General features: G+C 36.7%; 3 protein-coding genes across 5 annotated transcripts in view; 1 reads left to right on the forward strand and 2 right to left on the reverse strand.

The window, feature by feature from the left end:
• Window positions 1–27,660, reverse strand: part of LOC120334980 (cAMP-dependent protein kinase catalytic subunit beta) — a 126,466-nt gene that overhangs the window by 74,813 nt on the left and 23,993 nt on the right. The gene's annotated exons all lie outside the window — the stretch shown is intronic.
• On the forward strand, window positions 753–10,812 carry LOC120334984 (lactosylceramide 1,3-N-acetyl-beta-D-glucosaminyltransferase A-like). Of its 2 annotated transcripts, none has more exons than XM_039402500.2 (3): window positions 753–1,199; window positions 8,025–8,247; window positions 9,247–10,812. In XM_039402500.2, exons 1-3 carry the CDS (start codon window positions 842–844, stop codon window positions 9,950–9,952), a joined length of 1,287 nt encoding a protein of 428 aa, XP_039258434.2. In that variant the 5' UTR covers window positions 753–841; the 3' UTR covers window positions 9,953–10,812. The 2 variants fall into 2 exon arrangements, with proteins under 2 accessions (XP_039258434.2, XP_077968649.1); XM_078112523.1 differs by lacking the exon at window positions 753–1,199 and adding an exon at window positions 4,382–5,362.
• Window positions 16,103–25,390, reverse strand: LOC120334955 (beta-1,3-galactosyltransferase brn-like). 2 transcript variants are annotated; one of them, XM_039402471.2, is made up of 3 exons: window positions 24,938–25,390; window positions 18,781–19,003; window positions 16,103–17,776 (listed from the first exon to the last, which is right to left on the reverse strand). In XM_039402471.2, the coding sequence occupies exons 1-3, from the start codon at window positions 25,293–25,295 to the stop codon at window positions 17,071–17,073; spliced, it is 1,287 nt and encodes a 428-aa protein (XP_039258405.2). In that variant the 5' UTR covers window positions 25,296–25,390; the 3' UTR covers window positions 16,103–17,070. The 2 variants fall into 2 exon arrangements, with proteins under 2 accessions (XP_039258405.2, XP_039258404.2); XM_039402470.2 differs by lacking the exon at window positions 24,938–25,390 and adding an exon at window positions 21,669–22,401.

Raw genomic sequence — 27,660 nt, forward strand, 5'->3', positions numbered from 1 at the left:
GCTTTTGTAATTATTAATATGGGAATTCATATACCGGCGAACACATTATTCAGCTCTTACGTGGAAACGGAACAGTGATACTTTGAACTGAAATCATATCAGCTCTTGCTGTTCGGAATAGCGTGTTAGTGTTTGTCTTCAGCGAATCGGTTTTGTTGTCAAAAAAGTTTCGATAGAGATAGCGAACAGTCGTATATTATAAAAGATGGTATTTGGATTTTAAAAATCCAAAAAACCCTCGAGGCGACTATAATGACACAAAAAGCTTGTTCGGGATCTATGACATCATAGTGTTCATCTGGCAATATGGCATATCAATTTGTGTGGGCTGCTGTTAGACGTACGGTAGCAATACGATGCAGCATTTTGTTCAAAATTAAGTAAACTGTTCCTAATGAATTTAAATTGTGTAAATGTTGCAAAAAAGTTGTTTTCTGCCATCGTAAGTCGTAGTCTAGTGATTACATAGCAGGACAATGTGACAAATTTTAGTACGACACAGTATTCCTCAGCAAGAATGATCAAGTTTTGTGTCGTCGCATCACGATGTTGAATATTAACAAATGACTGTTAATCATTACTCAACGTGATACGCGCGTTGTCAACTTGGCATTTTCGTATATCCGACCCGGAAGTTGGAATCTCATTCGTGTATTCGCACATACCAAAAACATGTGGGGTTTGAGTTTTTTGTGACACCGTCGACACTAAACTAAATCAAGAACGAATAAATTCAATTCTTCAACTGTTTGCAGATATTGTTGTGGTGCTTTGGCACTATAGGCTACAAATCAGTATATAGTAGGTAGGTAACTCATTGTACGGCAATTCTGAGACTAAAATGTTGTGCAGGGGGACAGCAAGAAAATATGTAATAATAACATTGATAGTAGCAAGTTTTGTTACAATTTATTTACATTGGATTTCCTTAATGAATATTCACAGAGATATTTCCGTTTCTGCTTCGTCGGTCATTCCTGACGTTACTGGAACAAACAGCAAGCAAAATGCGTCGATCCAATATACAGATGTGCTGAAACCCGATCAAATGAATCAATATGACCCGGAAAAAATATTGGGAATCATAGACGCACCAGATCTTATAAGAGAAACGGATGAACTTCGGCCACTAGCAAACTATATTTTGCAACCTCGGAATATATTATTTGCTGATATTAAATTTCCTGCAGCTGAGAAATGTAAGTTTTATTGCTGTTATTGATAATTTTATTATGAATATAAATAGTATTTAGAATGTATTACTGGGGTACAGTTCACAATTTTTACGACTTAGGGCAGTGATTCTTAAAACTTTTTTTTAACCCCTGAAATATTTTTCTGATTAGTGCGGACCCCATCGTGGACTAGTCCAAAAATAAAATTAAAACTGTGAAAATGCCTAAATCTCACATCAAATATTTAATGAGTACGATATGTTAAAATCAAGATTCAATGTGTCCTACAACTGGCTATTTACTACCGATATTCTATATTCAGTCCATTTCTTCGTTATATAGCATGATGGGTGGGCATGGTTTTTGGACCAGGGGCCAAAAACTTGCCCACCTAGACTGGCGGGCCATGTGAGTGTGACGTAAAAAGTTACATTTCAGGAACAATATTTACAGTGTTACAAAACAGAAATGGAAAACAATAAGCCTCGTGCCAAAACTAAATTTAATCGCAATCTTAACAAATTCTTTAGCTAAAATATCAAAATTTGGTTTTAGTTTGGTTGTGGCAACATCAAGCGGGCCATATTGAATTACCCATCGGGCCGAATCTGGCCCGCGGTCCGTAGTTTGCCCATGTCAGTTATATGGCATCAGTTTTCGCAAACATATCATTAATTCCCTAATCCCCATAACTTTTATTTACGTTAAACTAAGCCATAATTTAGCCACTATATCACACTCAATTTCCGGGAATACTGATTATACGGTTGTCGGTTATGTTGCCTAATGGCAAATAATTTGCAAAATTAGTCGGTATTCTGAGATTCTGCATGAGCACAATTTCGTAATGTATGCTGAATTAAGTGATCTGTGTGCACCAGTTTATAAACCATTCCATTTTTAAACTTGCAGTTTATATTTGTTTTTAAATGCAAAGCCAATATAAACTATATCACTCTTTTTTTCCATGCAGCATCCCTAACAATTGCCTAACATATGTGACGTCACATGTGGGCTCCGATAGATAATATAGCAAGACGGTAAAATGAGTGCGAGAATAAACTGTTCTGCCAGATGTTAAGAATAAATACTGAATAGGTTGAAATCATGCGACAAGCAGAAATACCAGCAATCCCCCAGAAAGGGTTTTCAATTTATGCTCATCGTGTACTGGGTATTGGGACAATTTCATTTCGTTGTTAAAATTTCCACTGATCGTTCACGGACCCACAAGTCCCACATAGAACTATTTCTCCGACTTCTTGGGGGTTCGCGGACCCCAGTTTCAGAGTCCCTGCCTCATGCAATATATATACCAGCAAACGAGAGATCTCAAAATGTAAAGTGTAATATTTCTGAAATTTTGACGGCGCAGCAAGATATTTTATGATAAATAGAGCTCGGATAACACAATCTAAACTCGAGAACGGCCGTTAAAACTTTGGCTTAGACTAGGCCAGGGGTGGGCAACCTTTTTCGGCACGCGTGCAAAATTAAAAACAATGCTTTGCTACTTTCAAAGCAAAAATACACAATAATAAACCTCCTAAACATGTACAGACAGATTCACTTTTCGGGAAAATATCAGTCCGAAATAGATTCGATTACTTTTCCTATCTAATATCTTCTGCTGCTGCATTACCGCTGATGGAGATTTTACATTGGGTTTATATTTTGTAAATTTCAAGGGAACACACGAACTACTGGTTTCATCTTTCAGGCTACTCCCATTACGAGACTTAATAAAGTTCATAACTGGGAACAGAGATCCACAAGCATATTATGTAGATGAAAACATGGAGAGTTATGCAGTTGCAAAGTTTTTAAGACACGAAAAATTTTCGGAAATGACATCCCAATCACGCAATAGTTCGTTTTCTGCACTTCTCTCTTGTATTCCCTTCCATAATCGCTAATATTTCTTTTGAAATCAATTTATAACAGTAAGTTAACAAGTAACTCCAACCAACATGAGCTGTAGAACTTCATAAATGAAGAAAAAGATGACACAGATGAACTATACCGGTATTACGCGAGAGTATAGCCAAATTAGTGCTGCGCTCTTCTCGACAAAATTTCTCGAGAGCCCACTCATTTGTTATGTCATAATATATTTTATTGTGGCCATATGTCATGAAATGATAAAATAAATTTAAATAAAGAGCGGATTTTTAACAAACGATATACAATGAATAAACGAACACCGAGTTTCATCATAGAATTCAGAGTCTCGAAACTTTTTATCTAAAGAAGAATGATCTCGTTTCTGAGGCCTCCTCGCGTGCCGAATAAATGGGCTCGCGTGCCAAGTTTGGCACGCGTGCCAGGGGTTGCCCACCCCTGGACTAGGCTAAAACTAGCTGCAAAATATGGCCTACTTTTTCGTGACGTCTAGAACGTGCTCTCGCAAACCTACTGAATCACACACTGGTTATAAGCCGGAGTGCTTCAAGGCTCACATTGACCCACGTTTACTGGTGTTTCAGACACAGATAAAATTCTAAATACGTATAGAATCTTATGTATGCGGGCGTCTTATCTAATCTGGAATATCACGTCATATTACTGCAGACAAACGCCGAAATTGATTACATACAAGCGGAACGCATTATTGAGCTCCTACGTGGTAACGGAACAGTAATACTTTGAACTGAAATTATATCAGCTTTGGACCTCCTGAAGTATGCGCACTATGATGGCGCACAACCTGAACCCAAGTTGTGTACCAGGTCAAGAATCAGGTTGTGCGACATCTTGGTGCGCATACTTCAGGAGTACCTCAGCTTTTTCTACGTGTTTCCCCAAAAATAAAACTGAGTCTTATTTCAAATTTCTTCCGAAAAATAACATTAGGGCTTATTTTCATGGGAGGTCGTATATTTCGATTTATCAAAAACAAATTACAAAGTAGATTTTCAAATATACAAAATATGAAAAACGATATCCATTAACTTATAAATAACACGTTTTATTCAAAATAACTGCAAATTAGATTATTAATCATTTAAAACGCGCGGGAGAGATTTCTTGCTATCGCTTAGGTAAAAAAAATCGCGTTGTTGACCAGGTCTTATTTTAAAAGGTGGGCTTATATTAAAATCATTTTCTAAAATTCAGGCTAGGTCTTATTTTCGGGTGAACACGGTACTTGGAATACCAAATTCGTGTTGAATACACGAATCGAATATGTCAAACAACATGCCATAGTGTTTGTTTGTCATCAGCGATTCGGTTTTATTGTGATAAGTTTTGATAGAGATAGCAATAGTCGTATATTATGAAAAAAGGCATTTAAAAAGTATCCCATATGACATATCAGTTTGAATAGGCTGCTGCTGTTAGTCGTAGCAATACGAGGAAGCAATTTTAAAATTAATTAAGTAAGCAACTTCTAATATATTTAAAGTGTGTTAGTCGTTCAGAAAAGTTGTTTTCTGTCATCGTAAGTCATAGTCTAGCAATTACATAGCAGGAATAGACAAGATTTGTCTTGCTTTGATTTCATAGGCAAGCCTTTTCACGATTGCAGTTATGTTAGTAAGAACAGCAGACCTGTTGATTATAAATCAAATACATAAGCGTGTTGATAGTTAATGCGGACTAATGTAGACTTGTATAACCACCTGCGGGTAAAATGACATTTTTCGCATTCGCCTGTGGTATATTTTCATTGGTGCATCTACGTGTACGCCGTTATCGCGCACTGCTGAGGTTTATGCGATGCCATCGGGACTGAACTAAATTACTATTTGCAGGACTTGTTACGCTACCTCGGCACTAAAGTGCTTTAGCTAGTTTTAGCCTAAGGTTATCATTGAAATAACATGTGGAGTAGGCAGACAACAATAAAAATGTAATATTATCAATGATAATAGCAAGTTTCGTTACAATTTATCTACAATGGATTTCGTCAATGAATATTATCCACAGTGGATTTGCTGTTTCGGCTACGTTGGAAAACGAGGCTATTTCTGAAAACAACAGCACACAAAATGCGTCGATCCAATCTACAAATAGGCAGGGAAGCGATCGAATTAATAAGTATGACTTGAAAAAGGTATTGCGAGTCCTGAACTCTTCAGTGCTTATGAAGGACGGTGAGGAACTTCGGCCGCTGACAAACTATATTTTGCAACCCGAACCCAGTAACTTAATTTCTGGTATTAAAAAAAAAAAAAATGAAAAATGTAAGTGTTATTTATTGCTGTTATCTAATTTTGCATGATAGAATCAAAAATATGTTTTTATATATTGCAATAATTAAAATAGCATACCACACTGTACGCGTTTCGTTACTCATGCAATACAACAGTTTGCAGTGCTAAGTATAAGTTAAAAAGGCGTTTTGAACAATAAAATGCATCGTACTAATTCTTTCCGTGAACAGACAAGTTGACTTGTGATTCACAAACGCCATTTCAGCATTCTTCGCCTTAAACGTGCTAAATTCAATATGTGTTTCGGTCGAGTTTAAATCTTGGTGTCACTTTCATGGTATGGTCGGAACTAGCAGAGCAAGTTTGTTTAAACATTAATGTCAAAGCAGTGTCGCACACAAGAGCGAAGGAGACTCATTTCGGAGAAAGTCGCTTTCGGCGTCTGAAACGACAAAACCTACTGAAACCAAATAAAATTATCGTAGTGCACAAGTGCAATTAAATGCGGGTTAAATGCAGACTTATATGATCAGTAAAAAGCTACGCGGCGAATTCTTTTGACATAAAATTTTATTTTTCAAGGTTGGACACGGGAAAAATCCGACTTGTTGGGCCTGAATCGCCGATATAGCCATACATTGCTGCCCTTAACAAATTGTATGCTCACGATTGCTATCTTGGGTGATTGATATTTATTTGACATGTTGGCTGACTTCACCCTTGTATGTGAATTATTATTATGCAGCGATTAAAAATCAATCACGCCCGACTGTTTACGTACCTTCGCCATGAGGGGCCATTTTTGAATTCTAGGAGTCTACGCGAGGCCGAGTAAAGATCGAGATTGAAAAGTTTTACATTCGATTAAACTCATAAGTCATAACACTTTCGCAAACCGAAATGTGCTTTCCTTGCTGACGTTTCTCGCTTCAGCAAGTTGATTAATAGTTTGCGTGCCAAAGCTACATACAGTACTTCGGCAAAAAACGTTATTTAAATTGTATCGTCTTCTTTGTCACAATTCACTGCACGAGTTGGACTTGATCGATCACCAATGTGACGTGTATTGAAAGAGAAATTAAATTCCATAAAACAGAAAGACTTCTAGGCATCACTTAACATTGTCAAGTTTGAATAGAAGTGTCAATTTTTTCTCGGTGTTACTTGACCCCACATACTTTTGTGAACAAACGTTGAGAATACAAATTGACCGATACTCATCTCCAATCTGTTCCGGAAGCATGATGAATACCAGATTTTGATACTTCAGTCAAAACATAGCCTTCTTGTTGTAATGAATCTCAATTTTGGTACAAGTCATATTGTTTTTCATAATTCATACTTTGTCCTCGGGTGAAACATTGTAAATAATTGTGTTCATGAACTGCGATACTTCTTTTATACGTACCTGGCCCGGCAGTCCAATTTGAAAGTTGGATATAAAAATGATGAATCTCCGAGATTTTCTAGCCTGACCTTTCGGAGTCGCGAAATAGCCAGGTTATATTGTATAAGACGTATGCATTTTTCCCCGTGTTCGAAAAATTTGCCCGTTCTAGAGCGTGCACTGGCTTTGACCAGATGAAAGCCTATACTCAACTGGTTGCGGCGTGTACACTCTCCGCCCGACACACGAATATTGCGTGGAAATTTCTCGTTATCGTTTTTTGATTTGCCTCCTTCGTTGGGTTGCTATGTAGATAGCAGGTTAAATTTTTAGGGCACCCATGCGAAATGTGTAATGTCAATCAAGTGCGATCATTTATGTATTTAAACGATTTCAGATATCTTTGGTCAGAATGAATATGGCTGATAAATGTGCGGGGAAAAAACGTCCGTGGTGATAGTGGTAAAAGTATAAGAATGCAAATACAAGACAACGACAGTTAGTCAGTTACCTGTCACTTCGTTAGGGCAGTTGCAAGCCGATATTATATTGAAACAAATTAAGAGAATTTAAGTCCACGCCTTCATAAACAGCCGTTGTGGTTATAGAATAGACCAATAGAGTACAGGGTGGAGTATAATTCCAGATGCTTATTTTAAATTGTCGTGTTCGCATCGATTTCCCATCCGAATTTGTTGGTGTTGATGACCTAGTGTTCAATATCGCCAAGTCCCAATCAGTGACAAAAATTTTGATGTCATTCATGTTGCTCTCTGGTCATCTGTTGAAAAACTTTGATCGGTGAATACTAAGAACCTATAAACTACTTTGTAGTCGAGTGAACCTATCTGCAGATATGGACTAAAGAGATGTTTTTCTCAGCCTCCAACCTATTTCTGGGTTAAATCTCGAAGTTTTAATTTTATGAAATAATATACTATTGAACTGCAATTTTAAAGTCGCTTGGAATCAGTGGGAGTCGTGAGATTCCATATCCTAACAAATATCGAATAGCAACGAATATTTTTTTTGTCCCCACCTAGAGAGGAATGTAATACAGTATCCCTCCTCGCATAACACATTTACGTCCATTAATTATATGCTTTTCAATATTTTTTCAAGCGGTTCACGAGCATATGATTTCATCATATAAATTCAAATACTGATTAAATGTTTTATATGCTCTTAGGGCTGAATCAGTGGATCAGCTATAGATCTTTCAAACCAGTGGAACTTTTGTATCCCATTTTAGTCGTTAGTTATCTTCTTTTCATTATTTTTCCAAAACTCTCATTTATTCTTTAGATCGGTGGTCGGCAATCAATGTCGTGAAGTCTGCGGTTAGAAATAAATACAGAAGAATGGCAGTTCGTGATACTTGGGGGAAAATTGAGGAATTGAATGGAACTCAAATCAAAACAGTATTTATTCTTGGAACAACAAAAAATCAGACTGTACAATCGTATATTGTCAAAGAAAGTGAAAAATATGGGGATATACTGCAGATCGACATCCCGGATGATTATGAGTAAGAGTATGAGTAATAAGTCAACCTTTTGTCGCTCTCGGGCCAAAATTAAGGGTTGCAAGTCAGTGGCGGGCCGCACATATTTTAAAAGTTGAAAATCGAACGGATGATACTTTTTATAATAAATATCAAGTAGTGATACATCTCTCGAATAGAATATAGATTTATTTCCTCATTGCATTGCATCTCAAAAAATTTCATTCGAATATTTTCGGCACCATTGAACCTTTTGCACTTATCATCAACGTTTCTGCGTTTTGATGACATTTGTCTAATTATAATTAAATTATAGGCTCATTAAGCGATTAATTGTGAGTTATATACTTATTTGGTTATAATATAATTTAGTGTCTTACAATAAATTCTGTTACGTAGAGAATATAATCGTCAAAACAGCTGTCTTGTCAGTGAAGTGAAGCGTCGCGGGCCGGATCTGACCCGCGGGCCGTAGGTTGGCGGCCCCTGACTTAAACGATTAGACTGATAATAATATTGCATTTTCTTTGTCGTTGTAGTAAGGGTGATTGTGACGTTATAATTGTTTTGTTATGTCAAATGTATTTGTAAACAAAGACGCCCACTTTCCACCACCTTGACTTGCGCGCCTAGTTAGACTAACAGGATAGCAAGTTTGAATGAATTTTAGCTATCTGTTTACAAATTTTATTCAATCAACTGTGAACATGGATTTCCTGCTCTGACAGAAATTAAATGCAAACAAGAAAGCCGCGGAACCTCGTTTCAATCGTTTCTAAAGACAGGCACACACTTCGCATTAACATTAGCATATTAAATTTGCTCAAACCCACTCTTATTTTGTTACAAGTTTGACGCAAAATTTTTTTATTCGCTTAGTGCGCCGCGAGTAAAAAAAAGTTTGAGAACCACTGTTTTAAAGTGCGCATTATTATCCGTAAAATACGGTACTTTAACGCGCATACTGTTAAATGAATGATGATTATTTTTCTCTTGCTAATCTTATGCTTATTTCAATCATAGGCACGTTCCGGATAAAGTCTTAGCTGGAATGCAGTGGGTATCCGAGTCACTTCCGGGACATTGGATTTATTCGTCGGCTGATGATGATATCGCACTGCATGTACATAATTTCGTTGGATTCATCTACGACACAATGAACAGCCATACCAATGAGACTACTGACAATCTTCAACCCCAAAAACTTCCAATAATTTGCATTTATAGCTTTAATCGCAAGGATAAACCAGCGAGATATAAGAAAAGTAAATGGTACATGCCAAAGGAAACGTATCCTCCGTCGACGTGGCCGCCTTATTGCCGAGGAGGATGGTACACAATGCCAGTAGACACGGCTAAAAAACTTTACTCCGTTTCTCGGAGAGCACGTTCACTGTATCTGGACGATGTATGGATAACTGGGATTTTAAGAATCAAAATGCTCATTGTATATTCGAACTTAGAAGAAAAATCTTTAATAGATGCTGGAATTACCGATGCTCCTCTAGCACTTCGCAATGATGCGGATTTAATTGATGGCAAAGACGAAGATAATCTTGACAAAGTACTCGTCAGTCATGTATGGGGAAATATAAAAAAAAAAAAAGTAAATGTAGCTAATAGACTTAGAAATATATGGATCGTTTGGACCAAAAAACAGCCATTATTACTGGTAAAGAACCCGAAAACTCAGAACATTAAAATTGACGATCAGGAAGGAGACGAGTAGATTGCAAGTCTTTAGATTTGAAAATTGATTGTTTTCAATGGTGTTGAAGCCGGATGCAAAATTTTGATTTTGCCGTAGTCGGGATTTTAACATTTTGCTGGTCACAATTGATGTTAAAATTTTGACAGAACCTTAAAAAGCTTCAAATGTACTGAGCATTTTCAACAGACAAACAAATTTGCATACCTCAAAGTTTTTGCTTTGATTTTTTTGGGGGTCGGAGTCAAAATTTTTCCAATCCGGAAAAGGGAATCGCGGGAGGTTGAGTCGTTTTTTGCGTGACTCGGAGTCGGGAAATTTTACCCGAATCCACAAGATGCGTAATGCGGGATAAGCTACCACACTTCGCTCAGGAAACGATTTCAAAGACGTCTAGAGTTCAGAGATTTCAGTGTAGAATCGAAATTGATTCTTCTCGAAAAAAATTTAAGTCGTATGATTAATATTCTAATTTTTGATCAAATTGGCCAATTTTGAAGTGGAATATGCATTATTGTTTCGCTATGCTTTTTGTAAAACTATAGAATCGGGTTGTTAGAGTTTGAAATATATTTATTCAAAGCAAGTTGCCTTTGATTAGATAATAATATTTATAAATAGTGGTGACGTAGTCACGTTTTATTTCACCATTTTAGATATAATTGAACATCATTCCACTGTTTGATAATTATATATTTTATGTATAATAATTTTCAACTCTATGCTCAGCGAGAGACTTTCTCCTTAAACTGTTTTTTAGTTCATTTTGTTTCAGCATTTAGCACCTTTTTTTATTGTACCTCTTGAATATTACCTTTATTAAATTTCACTAAAATTATTCGTTAATGTGAGATAAAAAGGAAAATATAAAACATTGATACGTTCCATTAGACCAGTGCTTTTCAATACATCATTGCCTATTCGAAATTCTTGATGAGAACTTCTGAACGAATACTCAGAGGTATTTTTACGTCGCTATGAATAAACTGTTTCTCCGTTTGTTATTCAATCTTGAATGAATAGTGAGTTAGTCTTTCGAGGTAGTTTCACTTTTCACCAATGTTCCAATTGATGTAGCGCTAAAAGTAACTCGGAAACGACTAGAAGATGATAATAACCTGGAAGATAGGACGAAACTATCAATTGACCAAATTTGCGATGCCTTAACTATTTGCTTAAGTGCGGCCAATCTGAGCTTTAGGGGGGAGCACTATAAACAAATTTTCGGTACAGCTATGGGTTCTCCTGTTTCGGTCGTTGTTGCCAATATGGTCATGGAAGATGTGGAAGAGAGAGCCTTAACGTCTTTTCCGAATGGCCCAAGAATCTGGGAAAGATATGTTGATGATACGTTCAACATAATCAAGGGGGAATTTTGTGACGCGTTCCACGACCACATCAACATGATCGAACCAAGCATAAAATTTACCATAGAAAAAGATTTCAAAATGTTCAGAAATCGTGTAAATATCCAAAAACTGCCTGATAAACCCAAACCAATCGCATCTACCACCATTCCGTATGTCCGAAGAATTCGGATATTCGAAGAATTTTGGAAGACGTTAAAATCAGAGTAAGTTTTAAACCCCAAAACACTATCGGCCAATTGCTCTCCAACGTCAAAGACCGCCCATGCCCTAAACTGGGGTGACCATATTTCCAATCCCTAAAAGGAGGACAGATCGTTCGGTAGAACCACATCTCATCTGTGCCCGAGATATACATTATATATCTACTGAATTCTCTAGGATAAAAAATAGAAGTGACAATAGACAATGTGACGACAATGAGTTAATGCATTTTTGTCTTTATTAAAAAAACATCTGCGGAATAATCGATTTATTTTTCCTTAGCCCCCGAGTATTTGGAAGTTCCTCTAATCCTTGTCAACATTGCTGGGTTATTTTTTGCAATATCGTAAAACTGGCTGCAAGAAATGTCGTTAAAATTGTAAACTAAAGTGAGTATGCTAGCAACAGACTCAAATAGAGAGTTTTCGCGTTCTTTTGACCATTGTGGTTTACAGTGGGAAACTGAATTGGAATGAAGTTGCTTTTCTACGAACTTGCATAAATTTTGGAATTGGTCGAATAACTTGGCTTCATCAATCGAAACAATTTTTGCAAGCAGATACTCAACGCACGGTTCAACAACTCTCCACTCGGTGTTTTGGATCAGAAGCATCCAGTCAAAGCATTTGAATTCCTCAAACGAAGCTGTCCATTTTTCGAGGTATTGTACGCATGATTCGTACAATAAAGTCACATCTGAGAGAAATACATCACATTCACGGCCATTTCCTTCTTCTCTGAGTCTACGCAATTCAGATTTAATCTGGATTTGTATGAACATGTTTTTTTTTTCTTTCTTCAATCGTATATTTAACAGTGCTAAGACAAGCAATACTCTAGGTTAAATGCATGATTGATCTGCACAATCGTTTATGACGTAAAAATCGCATTGTTGTGCAATTCTTCTGTTTTACGTCACTTCACTTTGTATATCGCAATTCCGTGAAGTTTCGATTGTGGCAGATCCTTGCGCTTGTAAACCCAGTAAATTATGCCGAAAAGGAAAACCTTTTGGGTCTCGTGAAGTACACGCCGCAAGCACTTCTAATTGGCCTGGCTCAACAATTTTTGCATATGTCATTCCTAACCCTCACCTGACTACGTCATCCAAAAATTACATCACTGCGTAGTCGCAGTGACGTAATAAGGCCCTCCAAAGTAAACGTGTGGTCGCGCAGACAATCATCCGAAATTGCGCAAGCTACTTCTCTCGTTTTCTCGCCGTAACGATAACGATAAGAGAGAGATCGCTGGGGTTAGTGAGTTCATTATAGTCGGCACAGATGCCATTTAGGACGATTGTAGTTATAATTTAGCAAGCTCTATGTCGCGATTGTGACGTCGCAGTGATGTAATTTTTGGGTGACGTACTCAGGTGAGGGTTAGGAATATTGTATCGTTATGCTACGCCCGGTAGAAGTACTTGACGGCGTGTACTTCACCAGACCCAACCTTTTTCTCTCAGGAACTAAAGCAAAAGTACCCATGCTTTAGAAAAGGTCGAACTGACAGCGAAGCGGAGTGTATTTCTTGTGGTTACGGTACTTTCGTTTCTGTGGCGAACAAAGGCAAACTCAGCTTACAGTTGCAAGTTGAGAGTTCCAAGCATAAAACATCTGAGAATCATAATAGTTGCAAACAGCTTAGAGGGGTTTTCATATTGAAATACTTCAGCACTTCTCTGCAATTGGAACTGCCCATCAAACTCATGTTGGAGACTTCATTGAGGTTTTCAATTCATTTTTTTTCTCAACTATGAAGATCTTTTGAGGTTAACGTGTTGCATTAATAAATAAAGCTGAGGAATTGTTTGTTCACTGTATGAAGAGGATATGAAGAATGTAAATGATACCAGGGCACGTCTATTTAACACTGGCAAACATAAGGATTATACTCTCCACCCAACAATGATTCACTGAAGAAGCAAGTGGCCCTCAAATCAGTTCTCGAGTTGGCAAACTGCAAGTGTAAGAAAAATAGTCGAAATAATCAAAATCAACTTAAATTGCACAGATTTTTGTTTTTGTATTGACTGCAAAAACCACAGTACACTTATAGAGGCAAAGTCGATTTTTGAGATAGTGGATTTCGAAAACAATTCATTTATTTGTTTGTTTTTTCGGACATTTGTTAGTGTCGTAGTCCTGTTCCTAGAAATAATATTGCCTTTGTTCAAATACATATCCACATAAACTAAAAAAGACTAATTGTAATGTTTCTGTTCACTATGTTATGTACATTCATCTAATTTTCTTGACTTTTCCGGTAAATTTCTAAGTGAAAAATAACTAATTTAGTTGTGTTTTCGTGCTCACGATGTTAATTTGTGACTTCATTGCTTAAAAATAAATACGTTTGATAGCTTCTATAAAATGGATGTAGATTTTTAGGCTGTTCTTGTTGTAAACTGCTTGTGGTTATTCGACCTTTCGAGGTCACCCGCGACTCCTTTCACACAATTAAAGTATTTTTGTTGTTGGTTACATGTATGCCATATTTTCCGTAATCTGCCTAATAAATTATGATTGACTGGAGAAGTCTGATTTTGGTCAGGCAAAACGTTACAGGAATACATTTGTGTTAGTGTGCTGTAGGGCTCTCGAATTGCATAGTTCTTATGTATGTGTTGTAAACTTATGGTTATTGAATTTCTGGGAACCTCTTATATTCAATTTTGCATCAGGATTGTGGAACAAGCTGTAATGCGTTCAGTATGTTCATTTTCACACAAAACTGAAGAATTTATTTAGTTACCAGATGTGCGCTACGAAACTCATTTTCTGGGCGTTTTCAAGGCTTCGTCTCACGGCCCATATCCGTGGTAAGGATCTACAAGTGTTTAATAACTTACTTATACTTTTTAATAACGTCTTAGCATAACTTAACTAATAATACCTAAACATGGCTATGGAAAGGCTACCCAACTCAACGCAAGATCAAGCAGTAATAACTAAGATTCATCCACTCGCTAACAGCTGATTCGATTCAATTGTTACGTCATGCAGAAGTCATTGTTCATTGCCGGAAATGTAGAGTATATAGGACAGATCGTAGCACATATTTCTTGTAGTAAAAGCGTCTTTTCCGTAAAACGTGCAACTCTTGGAAGTGGGAACAAGGCAATATTTATTACTAAATTTTTAAGGAACATTTTAAAATCATTTTTAGGTAGTTACCTGATGTGCGCTACGAAACTCACTTTCTAGGCGTTTTTCAGGGCCTCGGCTCGCGGCCTAGAGGACATTTTGACGTTTTAGAGCGTCCTCGGAGGACAGAAAAATTTAAGCGTAAATGGAGGAAAAATCCTCCAAAAGGAGGACGTATGGTCACCCTACCTAAACAAAAAAACGGAGTTGTATATGCAATCCCATGCAGCGACTGTTCTTCAGTCTACATTAGAGAAACCAAAAGAAGCCTGGAAACTCGCAGCAAGGAACATCTACGAGATATTAAACAAAAGAAAATTGACAAGTCGGCCCTTTCGAAACACGCCCTTTCTAATAACCATAGCATCGACTGGGAAAACAGCAGGATACTAGAAAAAGAAACTCAATACAGGAGAAGACTATTTCTCGAACCTTATCACATAAATAAAGAGAAGAATTCGATGAATGACAAAGAAACCACACTTTTCCCGCCTGTGTATAAATCATTGTTTAAATAGTCCCCTTTTTGTTTGAACTTGCGCTAATTTGTTTATTTATACATATTATCTTAACATCACCCTTTTAGATTAGAGTTGACGCCATGATAATTTTTTCCTATTTTCTTGCTCTATATAAATCCACTTGTGTCCTTTCCATATCATGCCCTGATGAAGTTTTTCTGTATAGAAATTCGAAACGTCGGCAAATTACATCGTTTTGCTAACACCGGTTGTGCTTCATTTATTATCAACATGAGTTTACCTGGTGGCAATCATGCACTGATAATGTTTGTCAAATATTGTAAGGGTCATCAGTATGGAACAATGGCAAAGGATCCAGAATCCAATTAATTCTGAATATGTTGTCATTGATATAATAACATTAGGAATCTAAGTTTGCGTATATAGTATGAATATACGATAAGATGAAATGATCCATATTTCTAGCTTTATTGCGCCAAGTTGAAAATGTGGTTCATTTTGCTAAATTGTTACAGTCTGTGTGTTTTATGAGTCCTACGGATCCCAATATTTGCGTTTTTCTAATATTCACTGACACACACACAATCTTATGAGATGTCGCCTCTCTCCGTTCAGTAAAATATCCAGCCAGTAGAAAGTATAATACAGGGTTTCCCAACTGGGATGAAATCATTCGGATGGGAGAATTTTAACGTTCAACTTCTCAAGGGGTGGAAGATTTTTACACAGTGTTTGGGTGAAACATAGTTTTATAATGACAAGGAAATGAGTAATTCATATCACCGGAATACTTTTCTAATAGCTAAACTATTTTCTTCAGAGTCTTTGAACACCGTTGTCCGTTATCAACACTATATCAAAATGTCTATGTGACACATAGCCGTGAACAGTTAAGCTAGGTTTCTGTAAAGCCTGGACTGTAGAAAAAACGAATTGCACACAAGACTAGCTCAATATTCATTCTAGATTGAATAACAAACGGAAGAAACAGTTTATTCATAGCGACGTAAAAATATCTCTGAGTATTCGTTCAGAAGTTCTCATCAAGAATTTCAAATAGGCAGAATGATGTATTGAAAACCGCTGGTCTAATAAAACATATCAATGTTTTATATTTTCCTTTTTATCTCACATTAACGAATAATTTTAGTGAAAATTAATAAAGAAGGTTATATTCAAGAGGTACAATAAAAAAGGTGCTAAACGCTGAAACAAAATGAACTAAAAAACAGTTTAAGGAGAAAGTCTCTCGCTGAGCATAGAGTTGAAAAACTATTATACATAAAATATATAATTATTAGACAGTGGAATGATGCTCAATTATATCTAAAATAGTGAAATAAAACGTGACTACGTCACCACTATTTATAAATATTATTATCTAATCAAAGGCACCTTGCTTTGAATAAATATATTTCAAACCTAACAACCCGATTCTATAGTTTTACAAAAAGCATAGCGAAACAATAATGCATATTCCACTTCAAAATTGGCCAATTTGATCAAAAATTAGAATATTAGTCATACGACTTGAATTCTTTCCTAAAAGAATCAATTTCGATTCCACACTGAAATCTCTGAACTCTAGACGTCTTTGAAACCTTTTCCTGAGCGAAGTGTGGTAGCCTATTCCGCATGTTGTGGAATCGGGTAAAATTTACTGACTCCAAGTCACGCAAAAAGCGATTCAAGCTCTCGCGCGATTGGAAAAATTTTGACTCCGACCCCAAAAAAATCAAAGCAAAAACTTTGAGGAATGCAAGTTTGTTTGTCTGTTGAAAATGCTCAGTACATTTGAAGCCTTTTGAAGTTCTGTCAAAATTTGAACTTCAATTGTGACCAGCAAAATGTTGAAATCCCGACTACGGCAAAATCAAAATTTTGCGTCCGGCTTCAACACCATTGAAAACAATAAATTTTCGAATCTAAAGACTTGCAATCTACTCGTCTCCTTTCTGATTGTCAATTTTAATGTTCTGAGTTTTCGGGTTCTTTACCAGTAATAATGGCTGTTTTTTGGTCCAAGCGATCCATATATTTCTAAGTCTATTAGCTACATTTACTTGTTTTTTTTTTATATTTCCCCATACATGACTGACGAGTACTTTGTCAAGATTATCTTCGCCTTTGCCATAAATTAAATCCGCATTATTGCGAAGTGCTAGAGGAGCATCGGTAATTCCAGCATCTATTAAAGATTTTTCTTCTAAGTTCGAATATACAATGAGCATTTTGATTCTCAAAATCCCAGTTATCCATACATCGTCCAGATACAGTGAACGTGCTCTCCGAGAAACGGAGTGAAGTTTTTTAGCCGTGTCTACTGGCATTGTGTACCATCCTCCTCGGCAATAAGGCGGCCACGTCGATGGAGGATACGTTTCCTTTGGCATGTACCATTTACTTCCCTTATCTCTCGCTGGTTTATCCTTGCGATTAAAGCTATAAATGCAAATTATTGGAAGTTTTTGGGGTTGAAGATTGTCAGTAGTCTCATTGGTATTGTTTTTCATTGTGTCGTAGATGAATCCAACGAAATTATGTACATGCAGTGCGATATCATCATCAGCCGACGAATAAATCCAATGTCCCGGAAGTGACTCGGATACCCACTGCATTCCAGCTAAGACTTTATCCGGAACGTGCCTAGGATTGAAATAAGCATAAGGTTAGCTTAAGAGAAAAATATTCATCATCTATTTAACAGTATGCGCGTTAAAGTACCGTATTTTACGGATCATAATACGCACTTTTATAATTTAAATCCATGTTTGCTCAAAATCCATCATGCGTATTTGAATCCGATGCGCCTAATGTATGGATCAAATAGTGCTTTATGCTTCATTGCCTACTCTTAAAACGAGTACGTAGGCTATTGGTTCTAATAATAAGTATCATCGTATGTTTATCGGGAATCTCTAAAACGCAATACTATCCTTCTATGCAATTTATAGCGCCCATATTTCAGTGATAACATGTGAATTTAATTCAGTTAATTTGTTCATATAAAAATATTAGCTGTTAGGAGAATGGCATTTTTATATTTATCCCGAGGCCGCATTGATCATACGGCGTACTACGGTCTGTCGTCCGGTTTTACCAGTATGGATTAGTTAACCAGTTATTTGTTTTTAGATCAGGGGTCGGCAACCTTTTGTTGTCCGCGAGCCAAAATTAAGGGTTGGTAGAAAGTTGAAAACCGAACGGATGATACTTTTTATACTAAAAATCAAAACAGTGATACATCTCTCGAATAAAATATAGATTTATTTCCTCATTGCATTGCATCTCAAAAAATGCCATTTGAATATTTTCGGCGCGATTGAACTCTTTGCACTTAGAAGCAACTTTTCTACGTTTTGTTGCCATTTGTCTTATTACATTTAAATTATAGGCTCAATAAACGAGTAATTGTGAATTATATACTTATTGGGTTAATATATAATTCAGTACACATGTGTCTTACAATAAATTCTATTACGTAAAGAATATAATTGCCAAAACAGCTGTTTTGTTACTATAATTCAGTGTGAAGCGTCGCGGGCCGGATTATATTGCTCCGCGGGCCGGATCCGTACCGCCGGCCGTAGTAGGTTGCTGACCCTGTTTTAGATGCATAGATTTGGTTACATAAGAAATGATGCTCTTACTCATAATCATCCGGGATGTCGATCTGCAGTATATCCCCATATTTTTCACTCTCTTTGACAATATACGATTGTACAGTCTGATTTTTTGTTGTTCCAAGAATAAATACTGTTTTGATTCGAGTTCCATTCAATTCCTCAATTTCCCCCCAAGTATCACGAACTGCCATTCTTCTGTATTTATTTCTAACCGCAGACTTCACGACATTGATTGCCGACCACCGATCTAAAGATTAAATGAGAGTTTTGGAAAAATAATGAAAATAAGATAACTAACGACTAAAATGGGATACAAAAGTTCCACTGGTTTGAAAGATCTATAGCTGATCCACTGATTCAGCCCCCGCCCTAAGAGCATATAAAACATTTAATCAGTATTTGAATTTATATGATGAAATCATATGCTCGTGAACCGCTTGAAAAAATATTGAAAAGCATATAACTAACGGAAGTAAATGTGTTATGCGAGGAGGGATACTGTATTACATTCCACTCTAGGTGGGGACAAAAAAAATATTCGTTGCTATTCGATATTTGTTAGGATATGGAATCTCACGACTCCCACTGATTCCGAGCGACTTTAAAATTGCAGTTTGATAGTATATTATTTCATAAAATTAAAACTTCGAGATTCAACCCAGAACAAGGTTGGAGGCTGAGAAAAACATCTCTTTAGTCCATATCTGCAGATAGGTTCACTCGACTACAAAGTAGTTTATAGGTTCTTAGTATTCACCGATCAAAGTTTTTCAACGGATGACCAGAGAGCAACATGCATGACATCAAAATTTTTGTCACTGATTGGGACTTGACGATATTGAACATTGGGCCATCAACACCAACAAATTCGGATGGGAAATCGATGCAAACACGACAATTTAAAATAAGCATCTGGAATTATACTCCACCCTGTACTCTATAGGTCTATTCTATAAACATAACGGCTGTTTATGGAGGCGTGAACTTAAATTCCCTTAATTTGTTTCAATATAATATCGGCTTGCAACTGCCCTAACGAAGTAACAGGTAACTGACTAACTGTCGTTGTCTTGTATTTGCAATCTTATACTTTTACCACTATCACCACGAACGTTTTTTCTCTCCACATTTATCAACCATATTCATTCTGGCCAAAGATATCTGAAATCGTTTAAATACATAAATGATCGCACTTGATTGACATTACACATTTCGCTACACACACCTGCTATCTACATAGCAACCCAACGAAGGAGGCAAATAAAAAAAAACGATAACGAGAAATGTCAACGCAATATGCATCTGTTGGGCGGAGAGTGTACACGCCGCAACCAGTTGAGTGTAGGCTTTCATCTATTCAAAGCCAGTGCACGCTCTAAAACGGGCAAATTTTTCGAACACGGGGAAAAATGCAAACGGTTATACAATATAACCTGGCTATTCATACGACTCCAGAAGGTAAGGCTAGAAAGTCTCGGAGATTTATCATTTTTATATCCAACTTTTAAATTGGACTGCCGGGCCAGGTACGTATAAAAGAAGAATCGCAGTCTATGAACACATTTATTCACAATGTTTCAATGAATTATGAAAAACAATATGACTTGTACCAAAAATTGGGATTCATTTCAACAAGAAGGCTATGTTTTGACTGAAGTATCGAAATTTGGTATTCACCATGCTTCCGGAACAGATTGGAGATGAGTATCGGTCAATTTGTAATCTCAACCTTTGTTCACAAAAGTATGTGGAGTCAAGTAACATCGAGAGAAAATTGACACTTCTATTGAAACTTGACACTTTAAAGTGATGCCTAGAAGTCTTTCTGTTTTATGGAATTTAATTTCTCTTTCAATACACGTCACATTGGTGATCGATCAAGTCCAACTCTTGCAGTGAATTGTGACAAAGAAGACGATACAATTTAAATAACGTTTTCTGCCGAAGTACTGTATGTGGCTTTGGCAAACAAACTATTATTCAACTCGCTGAAGCGAGAAACGTCAGCAAAGGAAGCACATTTCGGTTTGCGAAAGTTTTATGACTTATGAGATAAATCGAATGCGAAACTTTTCAATCTCGATCTTTACTCAGCCTCGTGTAGACTTCTAGAATCCAAAAATGGCCACTCATGGCGAAGGTAAGTAAACAGTCGGGCGTGATTGATTTTTAATCGCTGCATAATAATAATTCACATACAAGTGTGAAGTCAGCCAACATGTCAAATAAATAACAATCACCCAAGATAGCAATCGTGAGCATACAATTTGTTAAGGGCAGCAATGTATGGCTATATCGGCGATTCGGGCCCAACGAGTCGTATTTTTCCCGTGTCCAAACCTTGAAAAATAAAATTTTATGTCAAAAGTATTCGCCGCGTAGCTTTTTACTGATCATATTAAGTCAACCCGCATTTAATTGCACTTGTGCATTACGATAATTCTATTTGGTTTCAGTAGGTTTTGTCGTTTCAGACGCCGTAAGCGACTTTTCTCCGAAATGAGTCTCCTTCGCCCTTGTGTGCGACATTGCTTTGACACTAATGTTTAAACAAACTTGCTCTGCTAGTTCCGAACATATCATGAAAGTGACACCATAATTTAAACTTGACCGAAACACTTATTATTAAATTTAGCATGTTAAAATAAGACAAGAGAATGCTAAAATGGCGTTTATAATTCACATGGCACATGCAGTGCCAAGTCAACCTTGCCTAATCACGGAAAGGATTAGTACGATGCATTTTATTGATCAAAACGTCTTTTTAAAATATACTTAGCACTACGACCTGTGTATTGCATAAGTAACAAAACGCGTACAGTGTGGTATGCGATTTAAATTATTGCAATATATAAAAACAATTTTTTGATTCTACTATGCAAAATTAGATAACAGCAATAAATAACACTTACATTTTTCAGTTGTAGTATTTTTAATACCAGAAATTAAGTTACTGGGTTGCAAAATATAGTTTGTCAGTGGCCGAAGTTCCTCACCATCCTTCATAAGCACTGAAGAGTTCAGGACTCGCAATACCTTTTTCAAGTCATACTTATTAATTCGATCGCTTTCCTGCCTAATTGTAGATTGGATCGACGCATTTTGTGTGCTGTTGTTTTCAGAAATAGCCTCGTTTCCCAACGTAGCCGAAACAGCAAATCCACTGTGGATAATATTCATTGACGAAATCCATTGTAGATAAATTGTAACGAAACTTGCTATTATCATTGATAATATAACATATTTTATTGTTGTCTGCCTACTCCACATGTTATTTCAATGATAACCTTAGGCTAAAACTAGCTAAAGCACTTTAGTGCCGAAGTAGCGTAACAAGTCCTGCAAATAGTAATTTAGTTCAGTGCCGATGGCATCGCATAAACCTTGGCAATGCGCGATAACGGCACACACGTAGATGCACCAATGAAAATATACCACAGGCGAATGCAAAAAATGTCATTTTACCCGCAGGTGGTTATACAAGTCTACATTAGTCCGCATGAACTATCAACACGCTTATGTCTTTGATTTATAATTAACAGATTTGCTGTTCTTACTAACATAACTGCCATCGTGAAAAGGCTTGCCTATGAAATCAAAGCGAGACAAATCTTGTCTATTCCTGCTATCTAATTGCTAGACTATGACTTATGATGACAGAAAACAACTTTTCTGAACGACAACACACTTTAATATATTAGGAGTAGCTTACTTAATTAATTTTAAAAGTGCTTTCTCGTATTGCTACGACTAACAGCAGCAGCCTATTCAAACTGATATGTCATATGGGATACTTTTTAAATGCCTTTTTTATGATATACGAGTAAATACGACTGTTGCAATCTCTATCCAAAATTAAATATTTATGACAATAAAACCGAATCGCTGATGACAAACACTATGGCATGTTGTTTGACATATCCGATTCGTGTATTCAATACGAATTTGGTATTTCAAGTACCGTGTTCACCCAAAAATAAGACCTAGCCTGAATTTTGGAAAATGATTTTAATATAAGCCCACCTTTTAAAATAAGACGTAGTCAACAACGCGATTTTTTTTTACCTAAGCGATAGCAAGAAATCTCTCCCGCACGTTTTAAATGATTAATAATCTAATTTGCAGTTATTTTGAATAAAACGTGTTATTTATAAGTTAATGGATATTGTTTTTCATATTTTGTATATTTGAAAATCTACTTTGTATTTTGTTTTTGATAAATCGAAATATACGACCTACCATGAAAATAAGCCCTAGTGTTATTTTTCGACAGAAATTTGAAATAAGACTCAGTTTTATTTTTGGGGAAACACGGTAGAAAAAGTTTATGTACTCATGAAGTATGCGCACCAAGATGGCGAACAACCTGAACTCTGGTTGTGTACCAGGTTAAGGTTCAGGTTGTGCGACATCTTGGTGCGCATACTTCAGGAGGTCCAAAGCTGATATAATTTTAGTTCAAAGTATTACTGTTCCATTACCACGTAGGAGCTCAATGATGTGTTTCGCTTGTATGTAATCAATTTCGGCGTTATGTCTGCAGTAATATGACATGATATTCCGGATTAGATAAGACGCCCGCGTATAAATTCCCCCATTTAAATGAGTACGAAAAGCTTCTATACGTATTTAGAATTTTATCTGTGTCAGAAACACCAGTAAACGTGGGTCAATGTGAGCGTTGAAGCACGGCTTATAACCAGTGTGTGATTCAGTAGGTTGCGAGAGCACGTTCTAGCCGTCACGAAAAACTGGGCCATATTTTTCGCAGCCGTTCTCGAGTTTAGATTGTGTTATTCAAGGCAAAGCTCTATTTATCATAAAATATCTTGCTGCGCCGTCAAAATTTCAGAAATATTACACTTTACATTTTGAGATCTCTCGTTTGCTGGTATATATATTGCATGAGGCAGGGACTCTGAAACTGGGGTCCGCGAACCCCCAAGAAGTCGGAGAAATAGTTCTATGTGGGACTTGTGGGTCCGTGAACGATCAGTGGAAATTTTAAGAACGAAATGAAATTGTCCCAGTACCCAGTACACGATGAGCATAAATTGAAAACACTTTTTGAGGGATTGCTGATATTTCTGCTTGTCGCACGATTTTAACCTATTCAGTATTCAATCCTAACATCTGGCATAACAGTTTATTCTCGCACTCATTTTACCGTCTTGCTATATTATCTATCGGAGCCCACATGTGACGTCACATATGTCAGGCAATTGTTAGGGATGCTGCATGGAAAAAACGTGTGATATAGTTTATATTGGCTTTGCATTTAAAAACAAATATAAACTGCGAGTTTGAAAACAGAATGGTGTATAAACTGGTGCACACAGATCAATTAATTCAGCATACATTACGAAATTGTGATCATGCAGAATCCCAGAATACCGACAAATTTTGCAAATTATTTGCCATTAGGCAACATAGGTTACCGTATAATCAGTATTCCCTGAAATTGAGTGTGATATAGTGGCTAAATTATGGCTTAGTTTAACGTAAATAAAAGTTTTGGGGATTAGGGAATTAATGATATGTTTGCGAAAACTGATGCCATATAACTGACATGGGCAAACTACGGACCACGGGCCAGATGAGTAATTCAATCTGGCCCGCTTGATGTTGCCACAACTAAACTAAAACCAAATTTTGATATTTTAGCTAGAAAATAGCTTAAGGAATTTGTTGAGATTGCGATTAAATTTAGTTTTGGACGAGGCCCATTGTTTTCCACTTCTGTTTTGTAACACTGTAAATATTGTTCCTGAAATGTAACTTTTTACGTCACACTCACATGGCCCACCAGTCTAGGTGGGCAAGTTTTTGGCCCCTGGTCCAAAAACCATGCCCACCCATCATGCTATATAACGAAGAAATGGACTGAATATAGAATATCGGTAGTAAATAGCCAGTTGTAGGACACACTGAATCTTGATTTAGACATATCCTTCACATTAAATATTTGATGTGAGATTTAGGCATTTTCACAGTTTTAATTTTTTTTTTAGACTAGTCCCCGATGGGGTCCGCACTAATCAGAAAAATATTTCAGGGGTTAAAAAAAAGTTTTAAGAACTACTGCCCTAAGTCGTAAAAATCGTGAACTGTACCCCAGTAATAAATTCTAAATACTATTTATATTCATAATGAAATTATCAGTAACAGCAATAAAACTTACATTTCTCAGCTGCAGGAAATTTAATATCAGCAATTAATATATTCCGAGGTTGCAAAATATAGTTTGCTAGTGGCCGAAGTTCATCCGTTTCTCTGATAAGATCTGGTGCGTCTATGATTCCCAATATTTTCCCCCGGTCATATTGATTCATTTGATCGGGTTTCAGCACATCTGTATATTGGATCGACGCATTTTGCTTGCTGTTTTTTCCAGAAACGTCAGGAATGACCGACGAAGCAGAAACGGAAATATCTCTGTGAATATTCATTAAGGAAATCCAATGGAAATAAATTGTAACAAAACTTGCTACTATCAATGTTATTATCACATATTTTCTTGCTGTCCGCCTGCACAACATTTTAGTCCCAGAATAGCCGTACAATGAGTTACCTACCTACTATATACTGATTTGTAGCCTATAGTGCCAAAGCACCACAACAAGATCTGCAAACAGTTGAAGAATTGAATTTATTCGTTCTTGATTTAGTTCAGTGTCGACGGTGTCACAAAAAACTCAAAACCATACATCGTTTTTCCGATATCCATTTACTTATAAATAACACGTTTTTCATTTAAAAAAAAACTGCTAAACATAGATTATTAAGACCATTGAAGCCTTTCCTCTCTCACGCGTTTCAGATTAATCATTTAAAACATGTAGAAGAGATTTTTAGCTATCGATTAGATCAAAAAAAAAAAATGCGTGCTATCGACTGGGCCTTACTTTAAGGGAAAAACTTATAATAAAAATCACTTTTAAAATTTCGGCTAGGTGTTACCTTCAGGCTTGGTTTTCATTTTCGGGGAAAAACGGTATGTGCGAATACACGAATGAGATTCCAACTACCAGGTCAGATATACGAAAATGCCAAGTTGACAACGCGCGTATCACGTTGAATAATGATTAACAGTCATTTGGTAATATTCAACATCGTAATACGACGACACAAAACCTGATCATTCTTGCTGAGGAATACTGTGTCGTACTAAAATTTGTCACATTGCCCTGCTATCTAACCGCCAGACTACGACTTAGGATGACAGAAAACAACTTTTTTGCAACATTTACACACTTTAAATTCATTAGGAACAGTTTACTTAATTTTGAACAAAATGCTGCATCGTATTGCTACCGTACGTCTAACAGCATCCCACACAAATTGATATGCCATATGACCAGGAAGACACTATGATGTCATACATTCCGAACAAGCCCTTGGCTTTGTGGCATCATATTCGCTTAGGTTTTTTTTTGATTTTTAAAATGCAAATACCATCTTTTATAATATACGACTGTTCGCTATCTCTATCGAAACTTTGACTATTTATGACAACAAAACCGATTCGCTGAAGACAAACACTAACACGCTATTCCGAACAGCAAGAGCTGATATGATTTCAGTTCAAATTCACTGTTCCGTTTCCACGTAGGAACGGAATAATGTGTTCCGCTTTGATGTAATCAATTTCTGTGCTATGTCTGCTAGCATTATGACTTGATATTCCGGAATACATAAGACGCCGGTATATGAATTCCCATATTAATAAATACAAAAGCTACTGGTACGTATACAGATTTCCTTCTGTGTCAGAAACACCAGTAAACGTGGGTCAACGTTAGTATTGAAACACTCCGACTCATTGATTTTTATTATAAAAAGTATATATATATCATCCGTTTGGTTTTCAACTTTCTAAATATATGTGCGGCCCGCCAATGACTTGCTACCCTTAATTGTGACCCGCGAGCGACAAAAGGTTGCCGACCCCTGATGAAAAGCACGCCACGTTAATCGGTTAATGCACCTTATTTCGTAACACATATACATACATGAAATGAGGGAACCTGTTGTTGGTGTGTTCGATACAAAAAAACGAATCCAACCGCTGTCCATGCTCAAAATAAACTGCTCAAGCATTGAATTTATATGCCCCCAACCCAATAAAAATTCTGATTCTAATTTTGAAATCGTTATATCTAGTTAGAGCATGTTGGCATCCATACCTATTTAAAGTGACAATTTTGATTCGAAGTATTAGCCGTCACGAGAAGTTTAAATTGTTTTATCCAATGGAAATAAATTGTAACAAAACTTGCTACTATCAATGTTATTATTACATACTTTCTTGCTGTCCGCCTGCACAACATTTTGGTCCCAGAATAGCCGGGTACTCCAGAACTATGTGCACCAAGATGGCGGACACCGGAACGTAGTATGTGTACCAGGTTAGGCCCTAATTTCAGGTACAAAAACTACGGGAGTGGCACTTGGCTAGTCCTCGAACTCGTAATAGAACTAAAATAAGGAAAATTGAAATAAAATTATGGCCTAACCCTAATGGTACACATACTACGTTCCGGTGTCCGCCCTATTGGTTCACTTACTTCGGGCGTACCCCAAAACGGCGTTAATGTGATGTATGAAGTTGCTTTTCACTGCACAATTTATCGATTCTCGGAGCAATTTGTGACGATCAAACTCGTAGATCCGACTCTACAGCAAATCTCTACCTGTATTTTGTCATCATATTGGTAAGAGCTGAAAACGCTTCCTCACACATGTAGGTATGAAATCATTAAAGATCGAAAAAACTCTTTCCATATCGTTGCGGACCCCCAGGGTTCCGCGGACGCTAGTTTGGGAAATCCTGTTCTAAGCAATTTAAAATATAAAGACGCTCGTTTTGTTCTCGGAACGATCAATATGATTAACGGATCTTTT

Source organism: Styela clava, chromosome 1 (assembly GCF_964204865.1).
Source record: "Styela clava chromosome 1, kaStyClav1.hap1.2, whole genome shotgun sequence".
Lineage (NCBI taxonomy): Eukaryota > Metazoa > Chordata > Ascidiacea > Stolidobranchia > Styelidae > Styela > Styela clava.

Bases quoted from the DNA above. Each gene is read 5' to 3' on its own strand.
- LOC120334955 (XM_039402471.2), bottom strand. From the start codon at position 25,295: ATGTTGTGCAGGCGGACAGCAAGAAAATATGTGATAATAACATTGATA. The intron at 19,004-24,937 runs GTAAGTTTTATT...TTTAATCTTTAG, and splicing joins ATTTCCTGCAGCTGAGAAAT to ATCGGTGGTCGGCAATCAAT. The intron at 17,777-18,780 runs GTAAGAGCATCA...TTTCAATCCTAG, and splicing joins GACATCCCGGATGATTATGA to GCACGTTCCGGATAAAGTCT.
- LOC120334984 (XM_039402500.2), top strand. From the start codon at position 842: ATGTTGTGCAGGGGGACAGCAAGAAAATATGTAATAATAACATTGATA. The intron at 1,200-8,024 runs GTAAGTTTTATT...TTTATTCTTTAG, and splicing joins ATTTCCTGCAGCTGAGAAAT to ATCGGTGGTCGGCAATCAAT. The intron at 8,248-9,246 runs GTAAGAGTATGA...TTTCAATCATAG, and splicing joins GACATCCCGGATGATTATGA to GCACGTTCCGGATAAAGTCT.